Here is a 22,557-nt window from a genome sequence, read left to right as displayed (position 1 = left end):
TCATCCTCAAGAGTATTGGTAAGCCTGCCTAACCTAAAAAAGAAGAAAAGAAAAAAAAAAAAAAAAACAACAATCCTCTCTTCCCTTTCTATTGCCTGAAGCCCCAGCCCCATCCATCATTAGAGAGAGAAGGCAGCATCACAGTGGGAGGGCGATTCAAATGAGGGGAAATGAGCCTTCATATCTTGAGGCTGGAGCTCACAGTGAAAAACTATTTATCTACCCAGTTTGCTTTTGCTTTGAAGATTTTTTTAAAGAACTCTACTCCTTTTTATCTTGGATACCTCAGTTATTCAAGATTATTCATTTAAAACACAATAGAAGGGAGATTACATCTTCCAGTGGACAGCAAAATCCCAGTAAACCTGTGAGGATCTGGATAGGCAGTCAACCGGTAGGTGGGAGGTAACAAAAGTGAAAGAAACAGGGAACCTCCTATTTCATTAATATGACCATGTGCAGCATTGACCCTAAAAGATCACAGATCCCAAGTGCAAGGGGATCCCGAGAACTAGCATTGAATCAAATTCTCTAAGCTTTTCATCCTAGTTTTAAATATTAATTTATTTTCCAAATAGAAACTGGAATACTAAATCAACTAAAAGCATCCATCTGATAAAAGATATGCAAATATCTTTATAAATATACAGTATCATCTATAATGTTGACAGGTCAGATAAAGGCACCAAGTTTCACTTAAAATTCTAAATTCCAAATATAGAATGCAAATACTGAGACTATCCCTTCTCCCAAATACACACACACACACACACACACACACACACACACACACACAATCTATTTTATTTTCAGCTTTACAGATGGTTACAAATTGTATATATTATTCATATACTCCCCAACCCCAGCCCGCCTTCACATACAAACCAAATTCAAATATTGTAGAAACCTCCAAAACGCCAAGACTTGAATTTTAAAAACCAATAGATTACCTGAATTGTCAAAAGTGTTCTGAAAATGCAATTAGGGCACATATCATCTTTGGATATGTTAAAAAAAAAGAATCCTCTCAAAATAAAAACAAGATAAACCTGGTCTCACATTTGCCAAGTGTTTTAGTCAGCTTTTTCACCACTGCCACCAATAACCTGACAAGAACAACTGTAGAGGAGGAAAAGTTTATTTGGCGCTCATGGCTTCAGAGGTCTCAGTCCATAAATGGCCACCTTCATTCTCTGTGCTCAAGCTGAGGCAGAACATCATGGTGGAAGACTATGGAAAAGGAAAGCAGCTCAGGACATGACAATCAGGAAGGAGAGAGACTAAACTTACCTCATCGGAGAAAAAATATATACCTCAAAGGCATATGCCCATGACCTACCTCCTCCAGCTGCACCCTACTTGCCCACGGTTATCACCCAGTTAATTCATTCAAGTGGATGAATGCACTGATTAAGTCAAGACTCTCCTAACACAATCATTTCACTTCTGAAGTTTCTTGCATTGTCTTACACATGAGCTTTTGGGGGACACCTCACATCTAAACCATAACACCAAGCGAGAGTCTATCTGCAGCAGCTGCCCATGGCTACCTCCTGCTGTCTGATCATAGGCTTCATCAACTATTCCTTTTGTCCCCTTAATAAATAATTTAGGTGTGAAGTCCCAGAACGCAGTGGGCAGTCTTGTCGGGAAAGCAGGATGGCTGCCGGGGCTGGCCCTGGGAAGAGACTGACAAGTGACTGACTAGGCAACTCTCTCTTGGTCCAAGTTGGCTCTGAGCTGATCTCTGATCTGAGAGATGAATGGCTTGGTATTGACTTTCCACAGTGGAGGTAGCTGTGGAGCCAGATCCCCATTTGCAATTCTTTGTTCTTGTGTGTCTGTGAGCATTGACCTCTTACTCCCTCCTCCTTGATCACTTCCCTTCCGCTCCTTAAGCTCCCCTTCTCCACATCATTCTACAATGCCAAGAGAAAAAATCAGAATAAAAAGAAAGAAAATCAGGGTCAAAAGACCAGAGGGCCCATCTCTGATCTGTCCTATGTGGCTGATGAGGCCTCGGGCTCCAGAGCATGTGACAAGACGTCGATAGGATCAATGTGGCTAAATTAAAACATGTACAACATCCTGTGCTTTACATGCAGCTATTGGGAGAGACGAGATGCCACCAGTATGATCTGAAGAGTAAGGAAGAGCTGATCTGATCTGCAAGGCTCCTGAAGCTGCACCAGAAAGGCCCACAGAGCTGAGGAGAACCCAGGTCCCAGAGTGAGTGGAGAAAACAATTAAAAGAGAGGAATATTGATAATAGTGCTTATTGGTTCAGGTTGGAGGAAATGTATTTCTTTTGTAAAGAATAAGTTAATTTAATACAATTTGGAGAAGCTAGGACTTCTCAAAGATTGTTGGACCCTCAGGGAATGGGTGACTGTACCTGCAGGTTAGTGTTGGGTGTTCAGTGAGACTCACCGAGTGTGTGCTGCCCAACATTGCTTGCATTAGGTACCCAGGCTCTGCACCTTTCTGTAGCCTAAGAACACCGAGCACAATGGCAGCTCAATGCCTAAAATGACAATGACCTTAGAGCTGACAGGTAGGTATTGAGTGCCTGCAGTCTAATGATTGGGCATCTTAATTCCTATTGAGCTTCAGAGTCCCTTTGAAATCTCAGCCAAATCATTTAAACATGTTTGAAGAATTATCAGGGATTTTAAGTTTACCTATTTCACTGAATAAAGGATTAATTACTGCCTATATTTCACAACTCGTATGCTCCATTCATTGTCTTTTTCAATCTGGCCAAATGCATAATGTTACTATTTCATTGTCTGGCTATTTAACATCTCCTCTTCCTGAAGCCTCCCTCAAAAATATTTCAGGAGTATTTGTTTGTAATTTCCTTCTTTCTAGCAAGTTAATAAACCTAAAATGCTCAATTCCCCTACTCTTAGTTGCCAGTCTCCAGTTCAAAATTAATCCTTTTTGCTTCACCACCACCTCTGTGCTGAAAGCCCATGGAACTAGAAGGAGGAAGAGGGTGTTCATCTGCATGCATTGTAATTATGATAATAACTGATACTTACATGGCAATTACTGTGTGCCAGGATCGGTTGTGAGTGCTTTCACACCACCAGTCATTTAACCTTCACACAACCCTATGAGGTAGGATCTGTTATTATCTTCATTTTACATGTCTAGAGGGTCTCTGGAGTGGTTGGCTTTGAAAACTATAGTCTATGTAAAGGGGGAGAGAAGAAACATTTAGAGCAAGTACTGAAAGGAAGAAAAGATCTGAGCCCAGGTTGTTTTTCTCACTCAGCTTCTCCTGCGGTCTAGCTTCTCCTGCAGCCCAGCTTCTCCTGTGGTCTAGCTTCTTCTGCAGCCCAGCTTCTCCTGTGGTCCAGCTTCTCCTATGGTCCAGCTTCTCTAGCAATCCAACCGTATAACTAAGTGTTAAAGAGAAGAGGCTATTGGTAAAAACAAACAAACAAACAAACAAACAAACAAACAAAAAACTCTGTAGGTTTCCTGCAGTAAGGAGAGTGCTCAATAAACTGGTTCAGTCTTGGAAACCCACAGGATGAGAGAAAGTCAGTCTGTGGCTCCAGAGGGTAAGTAGTCACTGCTCTGTTGGGGGCAAAAATTACATATGAATTTCTCATGAACCAGGCATCATAGGAGAAAGCGCTGGCCTGCAGCTATGTTAGATCCCATGCAAGAAAACTGCCAGAAAGGTAATAGGTTCCAGAACAGTGTCTGTGATATAAATTGCCAAGAAGACAGAGGGCAGGGCAGGGCCTTGGGGAAGTCATTGGTGATATATTCCCTAAAGGAGGCCCCTGAAAAGCCTTCTGGAAAACAGACAGCCTCATGCACACACTGGATGCTAACATCAAAGCTATCCCGAGCAGGGCTGTTCAAGTGATGCCTTTCAAGGACCCTCACCTCTCCTTCACCACCTCTCTCTCTTTGAAGGGAGGAAAAGCTACCTTAGAAAGATGGGATAGGACAGGTACACAGAGAAGTCAGATGATGGTCCCTCCTACCATCCCCTTTACCAGCCACAGGGCTCCACCTGCATTGAGTCGGCCTGGGGGAAGGACAGCTTCTGTGACTCTGGGTGAAGCTGGGAAGCATTGGCTATTACTTGTGCCTAAGTGTTAAATTGAAACTGTGTCTGTGCATAGAACGATTACAGGAAACTTCTTTATCTAAACATGAAAACCCATGAGATTCGTCAAATTCCATCTTAGAGCAGCAGAGAAATTCACCACAGACCTAGTCTGAAGGAGTTGAGGGGGACAAATGAAGTGGCTCTCCTGATTGCGCCCAAGAGTTCTGCGTGCTCAGTATTGCCACTTAGAGCTTGTGCTGACAGACCCCTAGTCATGCAGCAAAAAAGCTGAAGGGCTGGGACCAACACTGCTCTCTAGTCACATCCTTCTTCTTTTGTGATCTGTAGAAAGAGCAAAGCAAGAGATCAGACTTGTAGCCACCTGGAAGCACCTATGAATTATTCATAAAAACTTAATATCTAGAACTAAGGTAAGCCTGAAAAGTGGATTCCACTTTTCTGCACAAACACTAGATAAAGGGAAAGCAGAGACTGTAATCATTGCTTCCAGAAGGGATTAAATCAACTCAGCTTTGACTCAATTTGTAATTCCTAGAACTCATGCTAATACCATTCTTAATTTCTTAATTATTAATGTGTGCTTATCCTCTATTTTCATAGTTAAATTTCTAATTCCCTACAGCAGCCCTGCAAGATAATTGAAAATGAGCGAGGGCACCATAGCACAGACAAGAAAGAAGTCCAGCGAGCAGATCACCACACATACAAGCTTGACGAAAGCTCTGGAATGAAAAGGAAGCGAAGAAACCAAGAAGACTGAAGGAAACCTATCACTATAAGTTTGTCAGAAAAATTGTCTCTGAGAAGGTGAAACTGGGCCTGAGACTTGAAGGGTGAGAAAACAACTATGCAAAGAGCCAAGAAAGGGCAAGAGTGCCAGAGGGAACAGCATGTGGAAATTGCACCAAGGTAGGAAGGAGCTGGGTACAGAGAGGGTACAGTCCCAGTGTGACTGGGAGCTAAGGGAGGAAATAGATGAGCTTGCAGATGTCAGTGGGACATGGACACTGAAGCCCTGGTAGGCCATGGAACAAAGCACTTTTAGTCTAAGTGTGTGGCAAAGTAGGAAACACTTTTAAGCACAGTGATGTGACCTGATTTACATTCTCCTGGTGCACTGGAAATGCTTTCAGGAGAATGGACTGGAGGAAGCCAAAAATAAAAAGACTTATTAGAAGGCCATTGCAATCCTGCTGGCAGCAACAGCAACGTTTTACTAGAGTGGCAAAACTGTAGGGTAACGACAGTGTGGGAATGTAGGATGTACTTTGGTGGCAGAAGGAAAAAAAAAAAAAAAACTATGACTTTGGGGCTGGTGTGGATGTAATGAATGAAGAGAGCAAAGAATCAAATTAAGGAGGATGATCTCTGGTGTAAGAAAGTAGACAGTGGTGCAATCTGCCCTGATGGGAAAGACCAGGGAAGAGGCAGCTTGGTAGTGGGAGACAGAGGGCTCCTCTGGGATCCCTGGAGGTGGTGATGAGGAATGTCAGCAATTGGTCATGAGTCTGCAATTTTGAGATAGATATATAATTGGAGAAGTCACTGGTACATAGACAGTATTCAATAGCAGAAGAAGGGATGGCATTATGTCAAGAGAGAGTGTAGAGAATGAAGTAAAGGTCTGGCAGACGAGGGGGAGACTCAGGAGCTGCTGGTGAGGTAGGAGAAAACGCGAAGAGTGCCATGTCGAGGGGACCAAGGTAGAACAGGTGGGAACAGAGATTGACCAACACCCTTGAATGCCTCTGAGAAGCTGATTAAGGTGACAACAGAAAGGAGATGCTCTTCATGCCAGGGGGATTGTGCCTTCAGAAATTACTATGGAATGGGAGCTGGTCACTGATGGAGATGTGATAGTCAGCTTGATGTGAGACTATGTAGGCAGTAATCCTTCCATTCTGTCAAACACACACTTGGTATTGCTTTGAAGGTGTTTGTGGATGTGATAAAGTTCATAATCAGCTGACTTTAGAGAATTGGATGGATCTGATTCAATCATATCTCTTTGAGAGCAAAACTAAGGTTCTCAGAAAATTCTGAAACGAGATTTCCAACCTGCCCTTCTTGGTGGTCTGTCCTACAGATTTTGGACTTGGGTCACCAGCCCCTTCAGCAATATAAGTCAACTCCTTGCAATAAACCTAATATAGACTTTCTAGTAGTTTAGTTTCTCTGGTTGTAGCCTTCCTGATACAATTTCCTTTATTCTTTTTCCTGATATAAAAACAAATGCTTCTTATTCATTTAATAAGATAAAAAATAAGAATATGTGTTCTTTCTGATTCAATGAACTTTAGATTAAAATAGAAAACCAGAGATCATATATTTAATTCACTATTTCAAGGAAGAAACTGAGGCTCAGAAGGGAAGGCCCAGAGTTATGTGCAATTGGAGGCAGAGCCACTCCAAGGCCACTCAAGGCATGGAGTCACCTTCTTCTTACTGGTCCAACAGGATGATGTCTGAGTGACTGGAAGCACATCACCAATTCTGGAATCCTCAGAAGGCTCTCCCTGGAGATCTATGAATGCCATAGGTTTGAAGTCTATTGAAATTCCTTTTGAAATTGAGTAGATAGTAGATACCAAGTTTGTTAGTGTGTCTTGATATAAGTTGCTAGTGGGTGGTTTCATTTTTTCAGTGATTCACAAAGAAATGTAAAACCATTAGAGGAAGGTGGTCTTTGGGAAGACAAAAGCAAACTATCAGAACATCAGAACAGAGAGAGGGTTTGTTGTGGGGAAACTCTTATAAACCAGATCGTCTGACTTATGGCCCATCTTCCTTTGAATTTAGTTCCATAATAAAACCATGACCGTTACTGCTGAGATTTGTTTCCTTAAGGCTTTGACAAGGTCCACTTCTGTTTGGGAGGCTTTCCTGCTTCCTTGCCTCCCCTATTAGGTATACCTTTCTCCTAATCCCTGTTTGGTGTACAATTTGCTAGTCGTTCTGAATGGTTGGTATTGCCTGCAATAGCAGATTGTTAGATCTTTGAGGATAAAGATCCTGAATGCACATTACCAGGTATCTAAGAAAGACTTGATTCACATTGTGCCTACTTTTCCTCATGATTATAGCCTCTAATGTAGCAGAAGCCTATAGGGGAGCAAATGCTCAATTACCCTTCTTGCCTACTTACGGTGACTCACCCATGCTCGGGAATTGGAAGAGGGAGGGGAATGTATGATTGAATTTGGACCACACCGTTTCAGGACTGGAGGATGAACCTAGGAGCAGTCTACCACTGAGCTACATCCCCATTCCTTTTTATTTTTTATATTGAGTCAGGGTATCAGTAATTACTCACCCAGGCTGACCCTGATTTGCCATCCTTCTGCATGGACTGCTAAGAATGGGAACAATGTTTAGAGAGTGCTATGATGTGCCTCTGAGGGACTATAACTGCACAAGTTACAGATGCAGACTATCAGAGTGAAGGTTTGAATCATGTGTACTAGGGAAAAGGAAGGTGAACTCCATGATCTGAACGTGCTTTTCCAGACCTGATGCACAGAGCCAAGGGCGAGAAGAGACAGGGGATGGGATTCAATATGGTGAAATGAAAAAGGGCAGAGGGAGCTCGTCACCTGCCTGATGAAAAGAGAAGTGGGGAAGCCCTGCTCCTGAGTCTTAAAAAGCAAGCAAACAGCCTTACAAAGAGCAATTTAACAATGTACACAGGAGCCTGACCTTCATACAAGGATGCTCTAGACAGCAGAGTAGGGGTTTGGGGTATGTAGTACAATTCAGAGACCAGAGGTTTCCAGAGTCTGACATAAGTGTTCCTCCACGAAAACAATGCTAGCAAAAGTAATGACTGGAGAGGGACCAGAGGGGGACATATATTGTCTCCCAAGGGCATGCACAGATGCAAGGGCCTAGACAGGACTGAGTTGTAGAAAATGAGAAGGTGGACAAGCAACCAGACAGGGAGGTCTGGGCTGGGGTCTCATCAGAGTTACAGGGATGTCAGCTTTGTTGACTCACTAAGTCAAGCTGTGTTGACTATATTGTATGCTGCCAAAATATTATAGTATATTCCAGATTTGCATAAACCCATAAACCCATCACTAAAAATTCTTGAATCTGAAATTCTACTTTCCCTGCAAATAAGTGCTCCTCTGTTCTTCCTAGCTTATGACTAGAGAAGTGACTCCGAAGTATTTGTGAGACACTGGCATTGATTGATAATTCAGAGTCTTAGAACAAAATTTATACACTCACCAGTTTTCCAAAAGATATTGATTTTAAAGATGGTGCCAATGTTTCAAGATTTTAGCTTTCCTTTTAAAACAAAAACATTCTCAGAACTATGTTGTTAAGATTTTAATTCTTCTGTGGTTAGTTAACCTTGTTCAGATTCAGTTCACAGAAAGTTGTCACTAGTATCTTGTTTTTTCCTTTACTTGAACCTTCTAACAGGCAAGTTCAAAATACCTATTTTGGTTGTTTTATCCCCCGCCCCCATGCAGTAACTTTAAGTGACTTAGATAACAGAGCTTCTGCTAACTCTTGTTTTCTGATCCCTTCCATCCTATTCAACCCACTGGTTTCTCAAGTTCCTGGAGAGCGCAGCTGATATCTGGATACCTGATGATCCTTGGTCTCTCCTCCTCCTCTTTGAATGCCACTTGTTTTTCAAAACTCTCTCATTCTAGATGACTGGCTGCAAATTATCTTTGTGTTTCGTATTTTTCCTCAAAGTTAAGAACAAGGTAACAAAGGCAGTGGTCTTCATCTGATGGGGAACATCTTCCTCCTTTTCCCTCCTTTCCCTGTGGGCCTGATGAAGTCTCATTTCTCCTCTGCCATAGTGTGCTCACCCGTCGCCAGAGTATTCAGAATCCAACAAAGAACTGAAGCAGAATTTAAAAATCAGCTGTATGTGTATTTTTAAATCTGGCTTTTTAATAATTTCACTCTTAGCCCAAAGTAGTGCCTTTCTACTAATATGTCATTTGAATTATTTAGAAATACTTTATCCTGAGTTTTAAAATACTGATGACCCAAACCACTACCAGGAAGGCTCTGCTCACTGTTTCTCATCCCTCCCAATCCCCCACACAAGATACTTTCTCCAAAGTCACAGGTTTCAGGTTGTGTCGTTGCTCATTCCTGGCAAGATGTCCCTGTCCTCTCTATTACCCAGCCCTTCCAACTTATGTTGGTTATTTTCAGGGTTTTTTTTTTTTTATTGTATTTTTTAATGCTTAGGCTTATATCATTATTAGTGTCTTATTACAAAAGTTATGTACACTCGTTACTAAAATATCAGAAAACAAACAGGCAGAATTATATGAATATCCATGCTGTCCATCTGTCAGTCACCTGCTGATAACACTGGCATGTTATCTCCTTCTTGATCCTTCTTTATGTGCATATATTATTTTCAATGAAAACAGGATTATGCTACCCATTATATTTTGTAAACTTCTTAAAGATCATCAATAAATTTATCACAGATTGTGCCAGCTTTACTCCATTACAAATAATACCAAATTGAAAGAAAATATTTAAAACAAAACAAAGCCCATTAAAAAGTTATAAAACTACCCTAAGGGCACCACAGTTACCAACACTAGAAAATCCTGGCTGAAGAGATTTCTTTTTTTTCCCCCAAATCTTCATTTCAACCAAATTGCTTTCGGCTCAGAGTACTTGAGACCTCAATGTCCCAGGGGGCTCCCACTTGCTTAAGAGGCCTCCTCCAGATTTCCACCTTCCATATGCAATACAACTTGAGGGTCATTTCAGACTTACCATGTTCTGATTTGCTTTTTCATTTTTATTTTTTTATTTTGACTATCCTAAGTTAAGGTGTTCTGCAGTGGCAAGTGCTCAGTAATGAATGAATAAATGAAAATGACTAAGGTTGTGGCTAATAATTGGGAGACTACTATGCACTATACTTGGGGTTTATTTTGAGGCTTTTTGCCTGATCTGGATCTAGTTACCCTATTAGGTATAATTATATTAGTTGGGAGTCTTTGAGGTAAAAATTGTAGAGAATCAATTCAATGTAGACTAAGCAAAAAAAAAAAACAAAAAAACAAAAAAAAAGAATTCATTTATTGCCTGATATAACCGGAAAGACCAGGGAGGCACTTCAGGTGTATATAGATCAGGGATTCAAATGACTCTTCTTTTTTCTCTTTCTTTCCTAGCTGCTTATGACTTTAAAAAGATTAAAATTTCTCTGATATAGTAAATATAAGGGCTATACAATCTGCAGAATGCTTTAGCATATGATGCTTTTCAATGGCAACATTCATTTTTAATGATTATTGAGTATTCTCAACTAAGCAGACTATACAGAATTGGGATATGTGTGAAAGTTAACTTTAGGAAATAGTGAGAAAGGAAAGCATATAGGGTTGTCCTGTCTATCATAAAACTCCCATGAAGTATAACATGACCATGTTTTTGAAGGCTGAAGGGAAGTGAGAATGTAAGAACAAGAGTAATGTGTGTGAAGAATTTTTACAACTCCTGTCATACTTATCACAGTGGACAGGAATGGGGTTGCAAAATAAGATCATCAGAAAAGTACAATAAAGAACATTATTTCATTGCTAAGTTCAATTATATATGTGCCAAAAAGTTGGATTGGCTGAGCCCCTCAGCAGAGGTATTACCTACTGGCTGAAATACAAAGAGGACCAGCCACACTCGTTAAACACTTGAACTGTGGAAGAGACAGTTTTTCATCATTCCAGGTAGCTTTTGGAGTCTCCCATATGCCATGCTGAATTAACCTGTTTCCTTTCCCTAAGCAGTCTGCATACCTTGGGAAGGGAGTCTTGCTCATTGACCCTTCCTTTAACAATGGAAGAATCATTCTCTTCTATTTCAAGTACATTTTCCCACTTGCAATGACATGCCTTTTCCTCTTCCTGGGAATTTCCCTCCTAACTGCCCTCCTTGAATTATTTGCGATGACTATAGTATCTTCCATGTTTTCAAAAATACACACACACGTACACACTCCCTTTGCCTAATACCCTCTACTAGCTGTCTCCTCCTGCTCATGCAATAGGCAAAAAAGAGATGTCCACAATTACTGCCTCCAGTCCTTCAGGTGGGGTCTTACAAACATACTTGTCTGTTCCGTCTCTGCTCTATTCCACATAATCTGACATTGTCATTAATCTGCCTTCAAGGAACTTAGTCTAATAGGAGATAAAGCTAATGTTACTTTGCCCGACCAATGATCATCCTTTGGTTCTCAACTTCTTAGGCTCTTCGTAGTATTTCTGCTCACCACTCTTTTTTTGTCAAACATTCCTAATTGACCTGTGTCACCCACACATTTTTCCTACTTCTCTGGCCATTCCATTCTTTGTCCACTCCTTCTCCCCACCCAAACTCAAAGCACTCAAGTTTCTTACATATCAGACTTAGATATCCTCTGTACCTTTCTCCCTAGGTTACCTTACCAATTTTTTAAATAACAGTTTTACTGAAATATGATTCACATATGATAATATGGTGATACAACCATCACCATTGTCTTACTTTGGAATATTTTCATCACCCCAAAAGGAAATTCTATACACACTAGCACTTATTCCCCATTCTCTCTTCCTCCCCATCCTTTAGCAGCTACTAATCTATTTTTTATCTTTATAAATTGCTCTGGACATTGCTTATAAATGATCTCATAGAACACATGGTCTTTTGTGCCTTCTTTCACTTGGCATGTTTTCAAGTTTCAAATATCAGAACTTAATTTTTTATTAGCAAATAATTTCTATTGTATTAAATGCCACAGGTGTTTCTGCATTCATCATGTAGTGGACATTTGGGTTGTTTCTACTTTTTGGTTATTGTGAACAGCACTGATATAAACATTTGGGTATGAAGTTTCGCATGGACAACTGTTCAGTTTGTGTGTCCCCATTGCTTTATTTTTTGATCATTTCATTATTATTTAGGTTTCTATTGGGGAAGAGAACATAAAAGGAAATAAAATGCTATTGCTATTAAATTGTGGAATGATAGTACTTCAGCAAATTTCTCAGATTTAATTACATATGCTATGCTTATCCTTAGTCTGACAAGCTAGAAGTTGTCTATTTAATTAAACTACTACAACATATCTCTAACAGAAATGAATATCTCTTCCTTTCATTTTAGTTTTGACATTTCAGAGCAATAAAAGAACATGACTAAAGCTTGCTGAATGGTATTTGAAAATAAAAAATGAAATTTCAATGAAATATAGGATGGGTTATATCCTAATAAAAGTGTGCTTGGCACCTTACCCAGTACAATGTTATATGAATGTTTAAGAATATTATATTAATACTATAGTAGTAAATATCTCACGATGACAGTTTAATTATAGATTACTGTCACATTAAAAAACCATAATAAAGCAAAGTTAACATTAACTGTCACTTTAATGGAAATTATAAATGTGGACAAGTAATTGATTAAGCAAATTTAAAAAGCAAACTACCTTAGTTTAGTAAATCACTACACTGCTTTAGCAGAATAAAGATACCTCTAGCTATAGCAGAAAAGACCTTCAAATGATGAAAATGTCTTAGTTAATAGTTCAAATATCTTTGCAGTTGTAGTCCAAGGTACCTCTCAAAAGTACTTCAACTGACTATTAGGGAAAGGGAAGAGGGTTGGAGGGAGGGGGAAGAGAAAAGAGGACAAGAGAGGTTAGTAGGGAGGGTAGATACAGTCAAACTATAATATATGTGTGCATGCAAATGCCCACTAACTTGTATAATTAATATGATTGAATTATTATAATTCAAAATTCTTCTCTGAAAATAAAAATATTTCATGTAAACTAAATATGTAGGAACAAACTAATATGCCTTATGGAATTTACTGCATTCTCCATACTTTACTGAAATGATACTATTAAAAGCTAATGAAAAATGTTTTTAGCATGTTGTAAAACTATTTCCACCAACACACGCACACCTCTAAATTAAACTGTTGGCTTTAAACCTTTAAAAACAAGGTTATACATTATAACTTTTAATTTATTCCCTTCTAGCCAGATATTCCTCATATTCTTTAAGAATTTTTGCATTTTCTCCTCCCCATCTTCATCAAGTATTCTCTCATATTTATTATCATTTTCCTATTCAAAAACACGAGAAAATTCTGTCAGGTAAGATTGGTGATATCCTCATGTGTAATCTGAATTATTTTAAAGTCCCCAGTAAGAATAGTCTTTTCTTTTTCATTCAGGGATCTTTGTTCAGTAATTCAAGACTGAAAAGAATTAAAGAACCAAACATTGCAATTACTTGAGTCACTTGGAATTTTTCCATTTACACTGCATTTCTTCTAAATGGTTTTTGTACCATGATACTCTTTCCTTTGTTCCAACCTACTTAACATTCTATGCAGTTCTAAATTTCAAATCCTTGAGAAAGGTAAGGATTTAAATACCATTCAAGACTTTAGTTTATATGTCTTTGTTATTAGCACTTCATATTAAAATACATTCACCAGGCCCAACTTGAAACTCAAATGTGGAACTAGGGACTCACCAAGATCTGAAAACCTCAGTTAAATGAGTTTTTTAAAAAATATTTTTTAGACATTGATAAGACCTTTATTTTATTCATTTTATTTATATGTGGTGCTGAGAACTGAACCCAGTGCCTCCCAAGTGCTAGGCAAGTGCTCTATCATGGAGCCACAACCCCAGTCCTCAGTTCAATATCTTGCTAATACTTTAGAACAATTTCATCATGCTTCTTAATCAGAGAACCAAGGGAACATTCTTTAAAACAGTCAACCTAAACCCAGTAGTTTCTTGTTTGTTTGTGGTACTAGGGATTGAACCCAGGGGCGCTGTACTATAGAGCCACATCCAAACTGTCCTTTTTAAAAAAATTTTGAGACAGGGTTTCACTAAATTGCCCAGGGTGGCTTCAAACTTGCCAGCTGAATTGCTGGAATTATGGGTGTGCCCTTCCATGTCTAACTTTTTTCCTAAGTTTGGCCTGTTATATTTCTGCCCTTTGCTCTATTTTGCAATTTCAATAGTTTTCTTAATTGATAACTCTACATCTCATATTGAGGTTTAAATAATGCATCACACTTTCTTTACAGATCCTGATTTCTCTTAGAAATGAGGCTTGTTATTGAGTGCAGGGACAAGTGCACTACTTATGATGTTGGGGCTGTGGAGGGTTGATTCCACTCCTTCCTGGGCTTGGCTAGGTGGGTCTTTATCATTGTGTTTAGGTCTGTTGTAAAATCTGGAAGCATGCAGGATGTCAGGGCAGAGAAGGCAGGGAGTGACCAGGGAAAGCAGGCAAAGACCCAGCAGAAACCAGACAGAAGGTTCAGCTAGAGCAAAGGGACCTGCAGGACCTGCCTATTCAGAGGTGGAGCCTGACCAGTTCTGCACAACTACCTGCTCCCTGCTGGAGAAAAAGCCAACATTTTCATTTTAAAAAAACTGGCCCTACTTTTAAGTGCCCATGAAACACATTCATTATAAATACATAATTCCATGACTTTTAGCCAATGTAAAATTGTTGGACCCTCACCCAAATCCACTTTTAGAGCATTTCCCCCATCCTTTGAAGTTCCCTCAATACCCCTTTCCAGGCTATTCCATTCCCACTCTCAGCCACTTGCACTCTCTGATCTATATCCTGCTTCAGAAGATTCCCATTTTGGAAAGCAACTTAACAATATGTGGTCTTTTGTGGCTGGTGTGCCTTTCAAATATCAGTACAATATTTCTGAGGTTCATCCAGGTTGTTGTAATTATCAGTGGTTTTTTCCCTTTCCTGAATAATATTTGATTAATTATTACAATAATTTTTAGCCATTCACCAATTGATGGTTTTAAGTTATCCCACTTTTGGGGGCCATCACGAATCATGCCAAGAACAATTATATATGTCTTTTAGGTGGACATGTTTTCATTTTCCTCTTGGATAAATATCAAGGAGTAGAACTGCAGTATTATAAGCTAAGTTCAGTACTGCATGATGTTTATATTAAGCTTTTTAAAAAATACCAAATCTAATCTTTCGGTTTAAAAGAAAATTTCTGATCAAGAATTTAAGGGAGAATAAGGCTTTCTAGTAAGAAAGGCGTTAAGTAACAAAGAAGCATCTCCATGAAAGAAAGAGAATGACTGCAGTTTTGTTAAGAATATTTTGGCTAAAGGTGGTAAGCCACATCAGAAAACAAAGTGACTCATCAGTCCCAATTTTTATTGCTTAAAACAATATGGACTGAGGAATCACTCCCAGGGAGCAGAACCAAAACCTAAGCAAGAAACACTCCCTACCCCAAGAGGTGGGGGCCCTGGCAACATCTCTCTAATAAGAATCAAAATTCTGGGGAACTTTGATTACTCTGAGTGTTCCACTCTTCCCTTTTGAGGGATATGGGGGCCACAATGCTTATTTTTCTTATTAAGTCTGCATGAAATAAAAGGTTACTCAATCCTTCTTACTTCTTGTTAGAATTTAAATTCAGAATTTTGTATTAATGCAAAAATTACTTACTGAGCCCTACTAGAGACATACTATGCTCTGTGCAGTACTGTGGAGTTTAAGATCAATAAGATGATACAATTTTGCCTAACAATGAATTAAAATGGGGTCAGCGAATTATGGCCTGATCCATTCTGGCCATGCCCCATTGTTTACATACTGTCTGTCTGTAGCTGCATTTCCGTTATAACAATAGAGATGAATTAGGGCCATGTGCTTCTCAAAGGGAAAGATATTTACTATGTGGGCCCTTTAAAGAAAAGTCTGCCATTCCCTGAAATAGGAGATGCAAATATAACAATAATAGCCAACTTTACTCAATATCAACTAAAAGCAGTAATTCCAGAGGTTTGGAAGGTAGATAATTTTCAACAGGACCATTTGGAGAAAACTTTTGGAGGTGGTCCCAAAAGAAAAGAGACTAGAAGAACAAGTATGCAGTGTGAAAGCTTTGAGGCTACAAAAAAAATGACATAAATATGTGAAGGAAAGAGAAAAAGTAGAGGATAGAACTTACCAATTAGTTTAAGCATAAACTCTCTGAAGATGTATTAAATTCTTTTTGTCTTTTACCATTATTCTAAATCTGCATGAGCATTCCACGCATCATATCCCATACACTTGTAGGATGTTTCTTAATTATATGCCTGCTTTCCAGCTGGTAACCCCATTCTAAAGAGGCAGCAAGCTCAGGGAAAAGAATTTCGTGACAAATAAATAGAATAATTAATGTAATTCTCGGAAACTGTACTATAATTTAACCTTCATCTTTCTAGGCATTTGATACTTACTATTTATTCAGCACCAAAAACACTAAATATTCTTTTTCTTCCAAGACGGAGTTGTGTGACTATGTAATATTCATATGCTAACATTATCATGTTGCTCAGATCTAATGTGCATTTCCCCCAAGTTCCATGAGGCAAAAAAGCCAGACAGATTAGAGGGACTTCAAGCCCTAAAAGACCAAAAATTATTTTGAGTCAATCAGAAAGAATGCATTACATGAACAGGTCTAGGTAAGCTGTTGTAAAAACTTTTGAAAATTCAGTTTGCATCAAAAAAGAATTCATTGCAGAAAGATAATTCACATTGTCTTACATAAAAATATCTTATGCTCAAAATGAAAACCTGCAGTCATATTACTTTCTGACCAGTCATCCAGAGACCTACACTTCTACATTCTACTTACAACTTAGAACCGTGAGCTGTAGCTAAAAATGAAACAAAAAGACGACGCTGCTCCCCAAAACGCAACATTTACAAGTAAAAAAAGTGACACTTTGAAGTACATATTTCTTTTTCCCACACCTCTCTCTACCCACCTACAGGCTGCAGCACAGCTTCCCAGGAAATGCCACTACCTTTCGGCATGTCCTTGCACAGGCCTCAGTGGCCTCCCGCAAAGCTTCCAGTACTGCCTAGAGTAATGGAGCAGGGCCAGGGCACAGAGCACCATGGCCAATGCTTGAACCCACACATTACCAGCACCACTGGGAGTTGGTTGGACCACCACCCGCTCCATACTGGAAAAGAGAGACTATCTAAAATCAATTCTTCAAGTGTAAAGAATGAGCTATAATGTGTATAACTTTAAATTTTCCAGTAAAACTTTAAATATGCAAATTATAGAAAACCAGATGAACAAAAATGGGAGAACAGGGAGGTGAAGAAAAGAAAGAGGAAAGGAGAAAGAAGAAAAAAATAACTTCTAGAAAGAGAAATTAATCCCAATTTATATACCTACTGCCCTGGTGTAAAATATGAGGGGAAAAAAATGACATTTAAACTTATGAACTAAAATGTTTTACTATTTCTACATGAAATTTCTCCAGAATTCCCAAATTATGTACATAATCCTGGAATAAGGTCCTCACTTCTTATTAACAAAGTATACATTAGAAAAGAAATATATACAATATTTTAACAAATCCTTTAAAATCATATTTAAGCAGTGACATTCAAGGAAATGGAATTCAGGCATCATGTAACATTCAGGAAGCTCTCCATTTTTTGTTATTCTGAAGTCTTCATTATACACCAGGTGCTTCAAATGTGATTTTCTTACTGAGTCATCTATCTTCATGGGCCAAACTGTTTCATTTTCTCCAGTACTACAAAAATTAAAAACAAATACAAAATAATTTACTTCACTGTTCATGAAGATAGATAACAAAAGTCTATGTTTTCAAAAAAATTTCCATTAAAATAAAAAGTGAATAATATACTTTGCTAAAAGTTTTCACACAGGATTTTAGCTGACCACAATGTGTACAGGATACCTGAGACTTAGCTTAAAACTCAGTTCATGGAAGAAAATACTTGAGGAAGGAGCTGTTTGCTGACTGTAAGCTCAAGATGACCCAATTACTATATGAGAAATAAACTGGAATGTGTGCTGATCAGATGATTAATACTGTGAGTAGTGTGCTCAGTTCTTGATGGCACATAGTTAGACAGGCTCTAAAAATCTATAGCTTATTCCAGAGTTCAGCCACTTCATTCAACAAATGATTTGAAAGCCAAAACAAAGGAAGTAGTCCTGAAAGAAGAAAAACAGCCAAGAGAACAGCTGATTTGGAGTAAAGATGGTAATAGTGTTCAATATTAGGATATCAAGTAGAGATCAAAGAAATGAAGATTTCTTGGTCTGGGTAAGGAAACAGTCATTCACATCCTGTGTACCCCTTTGTTGTGTCTATGAACACCTCATTATTCTGCTCAGAAAAAAGAGAAGCAAAAAAAATCTCACTGACACATTATGTGTACACATACCGAGCATATGTAAAAATGTGAAAAATACCAGATGTTCACTAATTTTAATCTTATACAATTTGACATGGCAATTCTATAAAGAATATGGCAAGATTTACTTTTACAAATGTCATTTGTAATTTCAAAAGCAATTTAAGTATTTTCATTAAAGGCAATATCAGAGTATAAAACATTTATTTGGAAACTATATGTGCCAGGAACTGGTTTAGATTCTGTAGAAGATACCTAAGATGCTTCAGACTAAACCATGAAGACCAAATCTGTATACATAGAAAGAACCATAATATGTACACACACTCATAACATGTACACACTTTTCCTTCCAGAAAAGCACAATGCTGGTGGGGGCAGGAGGGTTATCAGGTCCAAGGAAGTGTGTGTGTGTGTGTGTGTGTATGTAAGTTTGTATGTGTGAGGGAAAGGATGCTACTGAACAGATGCCCTCTAATGTATTTCCAAAATATTTTAAAGTATCTGTGCCCATGGAAAAGAATTAGTAATACTACGTAACAGAGCTAGATCCCAACTATTCAACTCTGTATTCATTTGAAGAATTTTTATATAAGTGTTTAACACATATGAAAGACATGGGGTAAAAAAATAACAATTACTATAAAACAACTTCACTAGAATTAGTTAATGAACCAAACAAGAGCATGCCCCACCATGGATTACATTTAAAGTGTTTAAAGTCTTCCTTAGAGAAGATAAGGAAGCTAAATTTGGATGAATAAAAAGTAAACTTCAGGGCATTTTATATGAAAATTATTGAGCATTCTGGTACCTGTTGCTATTACAGTAATTAACCACTTAGAAGACTTCAACACTTGTCATGTGGTGAGGAGGTACCATGCAGCAGTGCAGATTGTAGGTCAGTATGATAGGACACGGGGTCTGTGAAATTCAAGACTGGTTTTGGTCAATGTGAAAAATGAATGTTAACCCATTTTATCATTTATCTCAGATTAACTGTTCCCAGGGAGTCCTCTATATATTATAGCTTCTTGGCTGTTAGAGCAGCCAATTATTTTTTTCCCTTTTGATGATCAGATGAATAAGGAAAGAAAACACATTAAAATTTTTAAATGTTTTCAAAAACTCACTACTCACAATAAATCTAGTCATGTGTAACAAATTAAGGCTTAGATGTATAATCAAGAAAAGCATTATTTAGTGATAATATATATTTCCAATATCACAGACTGGGGTTTGAATCTGGAATCTGTCACCTTTTTGTTTGGTTTTCTTATCTGTGAAACAAATCTAGTAATAAATCTACTTTAAAAGAATGGGAGTTAAATAAGGTGATACAGAGAATACACTTTACCTATTCCTGGCACATTTAATTGTCCAACAGGCTACTGATATTTTTGCTATTATTGTTTCATAGATGTTATTATTTATTTTAATTCCTCCTTAAATAAATTAGGAACAGATTTGGGACATGAGATGATACAAAATAGATTTGTATGATGTAACAATGATATGTTAATATATTTAAGCCAACGGTAGGGGAATCAACTGACTCCTTAGAAAATTACTAAATTTAAAAATTTGGTTTTAGAGAAGAATTTTAACTTGGCTCCAGAATCAATATTTTTTTGGTTTGTTCCATAAAACATCTTACACTGCTATTCTTCATTCCTGATGGTAAAATAGGACCCATACAATGGAAACTCAGAAATTACAGTCAGTGTGTAAGTAGAAGGTAGAATGGGGCCTGAATATCCAAAACTATTTTATATATTATACAGTCACATTATTTAAAGAGGCAAGATAAGGAGAGCAAAATAAAACAGGACTGTGTATAAGGTATATTGAGTGACATTATCTTGTCTTAGAACATGATTAAGAGCATTCAACCTTATGGGAAGTATGAGTAAGGTACTAAGCAGAATTAGGTTTTACCAGTCAATTTAAATAAACAGGGAAGTTTCAGAAAACAAACAGAAAATATGAAATGAGAAAGCATCATCAAAAGGGAAAAACTGGAAAACTGAATAAAGTAACACTGTAAAATCAACACAGGAAGATCTGTACATATACTTACCATGAGTACTAAAAATGCTTTAAACCTGCAATAGTTAATTCTATTTTGCATTTACACTCATATGTCTGCATCACAGTTAGAGTAAATGCCATTTAACAGCTATAGTAGGAAATAATAAATTCATGAAATAAGAGTTTTATGGGCATTTTTGGTATTAATATCAGGTATGCATTTGTTAAAAGTTCTTATGTCTAGGCATAAGGACTTTAAATAGAAATATTGAAGAAATACAGTAAACAACAATTCTTGTGCTGTGCATGCTCATTTTCCTTTTCCACAATGGTTATTAGATGATGCATGGCCCTAAAACAGAGTATCATTAACAAATCATGTAAGACCAAACACCAAATAAAGTTCATAAGTGAAAATACATTACAGTATATTTAAGAGTAAATGTGCCAGGTATGATGGTGCACGCCTGTAATTCCAGTGACTCAGGAGGCTAAGACAGGAGGATCACAAGTCTGAGGCCAGCCTCAGCAACATAGCAAGGTCCTAAGCAACTTAATGAGACTGTGTCTCAAAGAAACAAAACAAAACAAAAAAAGAATAAATACACTAGGGTCAGGAAGTAAACTTAACTTTTACTATTCATTACATTTGTCATTGCTGAAAAATATTAAAGAAGTTTCTCTGACTCATGAAATAACAACTTTGGAACAACTGAAACATAGAAGACTACCTACTACTACATGTACTGATTTCTAGACTGTCAAAGGGATTCTATGTACATAAATCTAATATAAACATATTTAAAAAGAACTTCCACATTTATTCAGGACATAGGCTTTTCAGACACAATAAATTACATCATTTCCCTCCTTTCATTTTTTTGTTTTGTTTTGAAATGCTCCCAAGTATAGTAAATGAATTCCCTTAAATTAAAAGCTCGTGGTCTTTAACATAAGAATATGTTAACTACAAGCCCAGGTGCCCCTGTGCCTAGACCTGTGCTTTTACTCCTTGAACACCACAGGTGGAAGTAAGGATTCTTGTTAAACGGATGGCAATGATGTGGTGCTACCATTTTGAGTTGGAAATTAGGTAACCTTTCTGAACTAAATCTGTTCTTACTGCTTTACTTTATCAAAAAAAAAAAAAAAAGTCTGTAGCTCTAATCTGCAGAGATTCAATTAGTTAGGTTCAGTATGTATTAAGATGAATGGAAATTACACCCTATTCTCCAGGCTCACTATCAATCACTGATGAGACAGGGAAAAACAGATATGGAGGAAACACACTGGAATGTGAGAGACTACCAATGAAAAACCTAGTTTTACTGCTTTAAGTGACACAAATTATGTGACCTCTACCTTTCTGATACAGACAAGATTATAAAGCTCTTTAAAGATCATTTCTGCAGAGTGGAGTCTGATAATATAATTTCAAAGACAATGAGCCAAATAAGTGTGTTTTGGTGTAAAATTTATACCACTAATAGGTGGGTGTTGCTAGGCAACGAATGTTAGAGTGTTTAATCTCTACCCTTCCTAAGAAATTGTATGATGGAAGAAAATAAGCCTTTTCAGCATTTCATGTAATAGTAGCATCAGGCAATTTTTATTCTTCTTTTAGCATATAATTTCTTTTATGCTAAAACAACTATAACATTTGCAACATGTATCAACCCATCCCCTTTTGAAAAACATCAGATTTATAACACATACCAATGAACTCAAATGCACCAAAATTATGTCAATCAGCAATTTTGAATTATTATAATAAACACTATGACAAAATCCAGATGTTGGTCACACAAATTTGAATGTGCATGTGATTTGTTAGTATTAATACTTAAACATACTGAAACATGGGTTTCAAAGAGAAAATAAACTTCTGAGATTAGATGAAAGAGTTGTGCTCCTATTATTTTGTAATTTAAAAAGACTTATAGGAAGCCAAGACCTTAACTTAGTATCCAACATAGACTTTAAAGCCTAAGCAAGTTCCAATGATACAAATATACTTAGGTTACTCTTATTCTTATGTTAATATTATTTCAGTTGAAAAATAGCATTGGCATAAATGACTTACTTAACAAAATCTAAACAATACCATGACCTTTTTAAAGCTCATCTCTTAGAATAAAAGAAGACAGAATTCTAGTAAAGAAGACCTGAATGTGATACGAAACA

The 22,557-nt window shown here is 37.6% G+C and overlaps 1 protein-coding gene across 1 annotated transcript in view; it reads right to left on the bottom strand.

The window, feature by feature from the left end:
* Positions 1 to 16,611: 16,611 nt before the first annotated feature.
* The window catches only part of PIK3C3 (phosphatidylinositol 3-kinase catalytic subunit type 3), a 124,537-nt gene continuing 118,591 nt past the window's right edge, over positions 16,612 to 22,557 (bottom strand). The window contains exon 25 of the mRNA XM_079109347.1: positions 16,612 to 17,711. Coding sequence (XP_078965473.1) covers positions 17,697 to 17,711 — 15 coding nt within the window. The 3' untranslated portion in view covers positions 16,612 to 17,696. The remainder of the gene's footprint in view (positions 17,712 to 22,557) is intronic.

The sequence above is a fragment of the Sciurus vulgaris genome (assembly GCF_902686455.1).
Source record: "Sciurus vulgaris genome assembly, chromosome: 13".
Classification (NCBI taxonomy): domain Eukaryota; kingdom Metazoa; phylum Chordata; class Mammalia; order Rodentia; family Sciuridae; genus Sciurus; species Sciurus vulgaris.
This window is presented reverse-complemented; position numbering and strand designations above follow the sequence as displayed.